Below are 7,500 nucleotides of genomic sequence, written 5' to 3'. Positions count from 1 at the left end.
ATGTGATATATGGTATGTGGTGTGATATATGGTATGTGATGTGACGAGATGTGTGATGTGATTTATGGTATGTGGTGTGATATATGGTATGGGATGTGAGGTGATGTGATATATGGTATTTCATGTGATGTGATGTGATATATGGAATGTGATGTGACGTGATGTGATGTATGGTATGTGGTGTGATATATGGTATGGGATGTGAGGTGATGTGATATATGGTATTTCATGTGATGTAATATATGGTATGTGATGTGACGTGATATGTGATTAGATATATGGTATGTGATGTAACATATGTGATGTGATATATGGTATGTGATGTGATATATGGTATGTGATGTGACGTGATGTGTGATGTGATATATGGTATGTGGTGTGATATATGTGATGTGATATATTGTATGTGGTGTGATATATGGTATGTGATGTGACGTGATGTGTGATGTGATATATGGTATGTGGTGTGATATATGTGATGTGATATATGGTATGTGGTGTGATATATGGTATTTCATGTGATGTGATGTGATATATGGAATGTGATGTGACGTGATGTGATGTATGGTATGTGGTGTGATATATGGTATGGGATGTGAGGTGATGTGATATGGTATGTGGTGTGATATATGGTATGGGATGTGAGGTGATGTGATATATGGTATTTCATGTGATGTGATATATGGTATGTGATGGGATGTATGGTATGTGGTGTGATATATGGTATGGGATGTGAGGTGATGTGATGTATGGTATGTGATGTGACATGATGTGTTACGTGACGTGATGTGACATATGGTATGTGGCGTGACGTGATATGTGATGTGATATGTGACGTGATGTGATATATGTGGTACATGACGTGATGCGATATGCGGCATGTGATGTGACGATGTGATATGTGACATGTGATATATGGTATGTGACGTGATGTGATATGAAGTGATTGCCGTAAATTGACGAGTCTGAGGTGTGTGTTATAGCCATAATCTATAAGATAATAATTACATAGTTATATAGTTGTAGTACTGGCCGTTCTCACTTACATTTCAGACATAATTGTATGATGTATTAATATAGTGTGTTCATTAATATAATTAATGATTATAATAAATATTTTCTCCTCAGGTTTGTCGTTTTGTCTTTTATTAATCTGATTGTTTTTTTATTATTTTGTCGTCCGGTTTGTGAACAGGTTCAGTTCTGAATGACTCAATGATAAATTATCGTGTAAATAATCTGATTGACACACTTTGATCACCACAGCCGTGTCATACAGGCCGTCTCGGCTCGGCTCTCCTGCCTGACTTACAGCAGCCGCCGCAACTGGTTCTCTACAGCAGACCCAGAACCCACAGACAGAGAACCTCCAGACGTTTAACAGTCAAACGGAACACAAACTCACCAATGAGGTCTCAAAGGGCAACTCCACCGGCTTTTCAAAATTCTCTACAATTAAAGTGACGAGATGTAAACAGCTGCTCAGAGACACCTGAGGGGTGAAAATCTGCAAATTTCTAAAAATATAAATATGTACATCTGTAAACCTCTAAATCTGTGTATATGTAAATATATAAAAATTACACACACACACACATATATATGTATGTACTGTATATAACTGTACATATGTAACTATAAATATGTAAAACTATAAATGTTCATCTGTATGTATACAAATATGTAAACATACATATACTTAATACATAATTACATACATAAATACATCATTCTAAATCTTTAAAGATGTAAATCTGTAAAGGTGTAAATGTGTGTAGGAATTATTTAATAAAAGATCAAAGACTCTTTATTCTTCATTCTTTAAACCTTTATTTTTCTATAACTTTATACTCTGTTTATCAAAAGTGCCTGTTCATCTCCATAAACTGTAAAACATCACACTTTACTGTCATAAATTAAACACAATCTCACTGGACTGAATGAAGATAAGCGCAACGTCTTTACAGTGGTGGTGATGGGAACCAGGCGTCGCCATGACTACAACACAGATCTAGACACTTTACCATCCAGAACCACCAGAGAACCTACACGAGTCTTCTGAGCTTATATGGAATGTTGATGATGGAAAACAGTGGAAAATCTGGAATAATGAGTTTTCTTTGGGGACTATTTTGCCGCACAGCGCCCTGCATGTCTCCCTCCACCATGAATGGAGTTGAAGTTCTCTAAACTCTCATAAAACAGCGTCTCAGTCATCAGGCAGTGAATTCAGAGCCAGTTCATGTAGGAACTTTCTGTAGGAGCTTTTAGAGGGACGTCTGGTTCCCATCACCACCACTGTGAGGAGCTTTTAGAGGGGGACGTCTGGTTCCCATCACCACCACTGTGAACGGCTCTGACTCGGTACGTTTATCTAGAACAGAGATTTTCACACCGAACCGCTTGGTTTACATCTGAACCAGTTAATTATGGGAAATATGTGTCCTTTGCAGTACTGGCAGTATTTGTGTATTAAAATATCAATCCACCCATCCATCTATCCGTCCATCCATTCTCTAAGCCGCTTCTCCCTCAGGGTCGTGGGGGCTGCTGGAGCCTATCCCGGCGGTCAGGGCGGAAGGCACCCTGGACAGGTCGCCAGTCCATCGCAGGGCAGATTAAAATATCAAATGAAATAAAAAACATTAAAGAACTTCTGACGTTTTAGACGTGGTGATCGTCAGAATCAATGAGCCCTTAAACTCCTGAGTTACGCTAACAGAGTTAGCAATGCACCCGACCTCGCTAACGTGGCTAAAGCTTTAGCGACGCTAGCTTAGCAGGGTGAAAGGTCAGGCAGGCAGTGTCCACTCCGCTGGACTGACCTTTATTATTATGATGAAGACGAAAGCCAGAAAACTGAAATGTTTACAGACGTTTAAAAATATTTATATGTATAAATCAGTAATAACAGGCCGGAATGACCTCGGAGGTCAGGAGGTCAGGAGGTCACTCGTGCGGCTCTGACCCCTCCAGCGCTGCGCTGTGAGGGTCGGTCACATGGCGCTCACCTCAGAGCTGAGCAGCTAATCTGATTCATGTTTTACTGCCTGTAATAAAACCGTCCAGGCTGCGTTTCCACAGCGACGCTTCAGCGTTTCAATCCACCAATTATCAACGCTGTTAGCCACATGCTAACGCTGACTGCTCAGTCAGTAGGACTCACAAACACTACAGGGTGGGCTAACGGCTAGCAGCCTGAGGCTACATGCTAACCGCTTTACTGAACTAACAGGGCTGAGCTGCACCAGCGCTGGTCCGAAGGCTCTCGGCGTAAAACGTCTCCCGTTTCCAGCCGGAACTTTGATCAGAGACACAGGAGGCTAAAGAAGCCTAGAGCCTGTCCTGACCAGCTATCGATGCGGCGGGAATGCTGCGGCAGGAACGCTGCGGCGGGAACGCTGTGGCGGGAACACTGCGGAACCTAACGGCGCGAACAAGCTGCAGACGCTACTTTCACTGAAGACATGAGACCAGCAGGGGGCAGCGCAGCACCTGCCTACTGAAACCCAACTTTGTTTAAAGGGAAGTGACACACACACACACACACACACACACACACACACACACACACACACACACACACACACACACACACACTTTATTTACTCTCAAAACCCACACAGGTCTTAGAGTTTATATGGAATGTAGGCTGGAAAACTGTGGAAAATCTGAAGTCATAAATTTTCTTTGGGGACTATTTTGCATCTTGAATGGATCAAAAATAAACTGTATAAATTATTAGACCAAAACTTTTCCACAAAACACAAAACTAGAGGTGGATGTCTGAGTCCTGTCCCCTCACGTCATCACACCACCGATTTATGCAGAGACTTTGAAAAATGGGTGGAATTCCCCTTTACGGCACAGCCACACTAGAGTTTGTAAGCTTTAAATTACATTTAATTAAATTCACTTCAGGTTTGATATGTGAATCAAACAATAGTGATTAACAGTGACTATCAGTGACCAACAATGACTAATAGTGACTAACAATGACTAATAGTGACTAACAGTGACTAATAGTGACTATCAGTGACTAATAGTGACTATCAGTGACCAACAATGACTAATAGTGACTAACAGTGACTAATAGTGACTATCAGTGACTAATAGTGACTATCAGTGACCAACAATGACTAATAGTGACTAACAGTGACTAATAGTAACTATTAGTGACTAAAAATGACTATTAATGACTAACGGTGACTAATAGTCACCAACAGTGAGCAACTGTAACTAATAGTGACTCTTAGTGACTAACTATGACTGATAGTGTCTGATAGTGACTGATACTAATTTAAAAAGTGTCCAATCATGAAGCTTTAAACATTTATTCAGCACTGATGATGAAATAAACCCATAAGCACAGACTGTTTGACACACAGTCAGTTTTACTGTACGTCTTAATGGAGTTGGCCAACTTGCTAACTGCAATGTTAGCTCCTTGGCTAACTGCAGCTGCACGCTGATGGCGCCGGTCACCTCCACCTTACTACTACAGCAGCACTTTAACGTCACAGTCACTGAATAATCTGATATCACTGCATTAATATTTTATGCTAGCGAGTTAGCCGCCATGCTAATGCAGCGAACTGAGGGATTTGGTGACGACGGAAGCGGCGAACGTCGAGTGCGACTGCGCTTTAGAACCGAGACCGTCTGTTATTTAGCGCCGTACATGCGCTCAATGTCCTGTAAATAGTGTCTCTGCAGCTCCTTCCTCTTCAGCTTGAAGGCGTCCGTCACCAGGCCGGTCTCGGGGGTCCACGGCTGAGAACTCAGACGCACCTTCAGGGGCACCTCGGAGCGCTGCAGCTTACCTACACACACACACACACACACACACACACACACACACACACACACACACACACACACATAAACAACACACACACACACACACACACACACACACACACACACACACACACACATTACTGATCATGTTTTATACAATGTACATTTTCACCTGAAAGGCTAAAAGACTAAAAACCATTGACGATTGGAACCTCTAACACAAGTGGTTACCATTAGAGACCACTAATTTCCTAGTGGACACCAGTAGATCTCATTAGGAAGCCATCAAATGCATCTGGAATCAGTTAAACCATTAGAGTCCTTTACACTGAGAGAAAAGCCCATCAGGAAAACACTAAGCACCATAACTGACTAATGGAACCAGCAGGAGCCAGTAGAACCTTCTGATGGTTCCAAGTTTCAGGTTGAGTGATGCTTCACACCGATGACCAGCAACTGTGAAAAAAATCAAGCGAGCAAAGTTTGTCTATACAGCAGTTTTCACAGCAGGTACAAATCCAGGTCCGAGCCCCCATGAGCGGCGTCAGCGGTGACAGCGGCAAGGAAAGCGTTCTTGAGAGGAACCAAGACTCAGAAGGGGAACCCGTCCTCCTCTGACCACACCGGAGAGCAAACAGCGCCTGTAGTAATTCCTCCCATAGTCCTCCGTTCTGCTCTGTGAGCTGAAGAACCGCTGGAGGACCGAACACACAGCGATGTGGGAGTGTCTGGGTGCTTGTGCGTACTGATGAAGTGGGTGGGGCTTACTTGTGGAAGCAACTTCCTTGATGGCCTTTAGCACTTCCTGTTCCAGAACGGCATCATTGCAGAGCTCCTCCCACTTGCCCACGATCCCATGCTTTTTGGCCACTTCAGTTAGCCGCTTCTGATTGGGCACCACAAAGCTGATGATGTAGTTCTGACTGCTGATTGGACAGAGAAAACAGGCTAAAGAATAGAGTTTCTATATATATATATATATATATATATATATATATATATATATATATACGGTATAGTTTACAGTGTACAGTGTAGAGTATATAGTTTACAGTGTATACTGTATAGTTTACAGAGTACAGTTTACAGTGTATAGTATAGTTTATGGAATACGGTGTATAATTTACAGTGTATAGTGTAGAGTATAGTTTATGGTATATGGTGTATAATTTACAGTGTATAGTGTAAAGTATAGTTTATGGTATATGGTGTATAATTTACAGTGTATAGTGTAGAGTATAGTTTATGGTATACGGTGTATAATTTACAGTGTATAGTGTAGAGTATAGTTTATGGTATATGGTGTATAATTTAGAGTGTATAGTGTAGAGTATAGTTTATGGTATACAGTGTATAATTTACAGTGTATAGTGTAGAGTATAGTTTATGGTATACGGTGTGTAATTTACAGTGTATAGTGTAGAGTATAGTTTATGGTATACGGCGTATAATTTACAGTGTATAGTGAAGAGTAGAGGTTATGGTATATGGTGTATAATTTACAGTGTATAGTGTAGAGTATAGTTTATGGTATACGGTGTGTAATTTACAGTGTATAGTTTATGGTATACAGTGTATAATTTACAGTGTATAGTGTAGAGTATGGTTTATGGTATACGGTGTGTAATTTACAGTGTATAGTGTATAGTTTATGGTATACGGTGTATAATTTACAGTGTATAGTGAAGAGTAGAGTTTATGGTATATGGTGTATAATTTACAGTGTATAGTGTAGAGTATAGTTTATGGTATATGGTGTGTAATTTACAGTGTATAGTTTATGGTATATGGTGTATAATTTACAGTGTATAGTGAAGAGTAGAGTTTATGATATATGGTGTATAATTTACAGTATATAGTGTAGAGTATAGTTTATGGTATACGGTGTGTAATTTACAGTGTATAGTTTATGGTATACGGTGTGTAATTTACAGTGTATAGTGTAGAGTATAGTTTATGGTATATGGTGTATAATTTACAGTGTATAGTGAAGAGTATAGTTTATGGTATACAGTGTGTAATTTACAGTGTATAGTGTAGAGTATAGTTTATTGTATATGGTGTATAATTTACAGTGTATAGTGAAGAGTATAGTTTATGGTATATGGTGTGTAATTTACAGTGTATAGTGAAGAGTATAGTTTACAGTGTATAATTTTCAGTGTATAGTGTAGAGTGTAGTTTATGGTATACAGTGTGTAATTTACAGTGTATAGTGAAGAGTATAGTTTATGGTATACGGTGTGTAATTTACAGTGTATAGTGTATAGTTTATGGTATGCAGTGTATAATTTACAGTGTATAGTGAAGAGTAGAGTTTATGGTATATGGTGTATAATTTACAGTATATAGTGTAGAGTATAGTTTATGGTATATGGTGTGTAATTTACAGTGTATAGTTTATGGTATATGGTGTATAATTTACAGTATATAGTGTAGAGTATAGTTTATGGTATACGGTGTGTAATTTACAGTGTATAGTGTAGAGTATAGTTTACTGTATATGGTGTATAATTTACAGTGCATAGTGAAGAGTATAGTTTATGGTATATGGTGTGTAATTTACAGTGAATAGTGAAGAGTATAGTTTACAGAGCATAGTGTATAGTAGAGTTTACAGTGTATAGTTTACAGTGTATAGTGTATAGTAGAGTTTACAGTGTATAGTCTACAGTGTATAGTGTATAGTAGAGTTTACAG

At 39.5% G+C, this 7,500-nt stretch overlaps 1 protein-coding gene across 3 annotated transcripts in view; it reads right to left on the bottom strand.

Annotated features, from left to right (window-relative positions):
• Nucleotides 1-3,881: 3,881 nt before the first annotated feature.
• The window catches only part of acsl4b (acyl-CoA synthetase long chain family member 4b), a 26,338-nt gene continuing 22,719 nt past the window's right edge, over nucleotides 3,882-7,500 (bottom strand). For 2 of the 3 annotated variants that reach the window (XM_017688646.2, XM_017688647.2), the window contains exons 14-15: nucleotides 5,569-5,726; nucleotides 3,882-4,823 (exon numbers count right to left, since the gene is read on the bottom strand). In XM_017688646.2, the coding sequence (XP_017544135.1) occupies nucleotides 4,666-4,823; nucleotides 5,569-5,726 (316 nt within the window). In that variant the 3' untranslated portion in view covers nucleotides 3,882-4,665. The remainder of the gene's footprint in view (nucleotides 4,824-5,568; nucleotides 5,727-7,500) is intronic. The other variant, XM_017688648.2, reaches the window with a different exon arrangement.

Source organism: Pygocentrus nattereri, chromosome 23, assembly GCF_015220715.1.
Source record: "Pygocentrus nattereri isolate fPygNat1 chromosome 23, fPygNat1.pri, whole genome shotgun sequence".
Taxonomy (NCBI): domain Eukaryota; kingdom Metazoa; phylum Chordata; class Actinopteri; order Characiformes; family Serrasalmidae; genus Pygocentrus; species Pygocentrus nattereri.
This window is presented reverse-complemented; position numbering and strand designations above follow the sequence as displayed.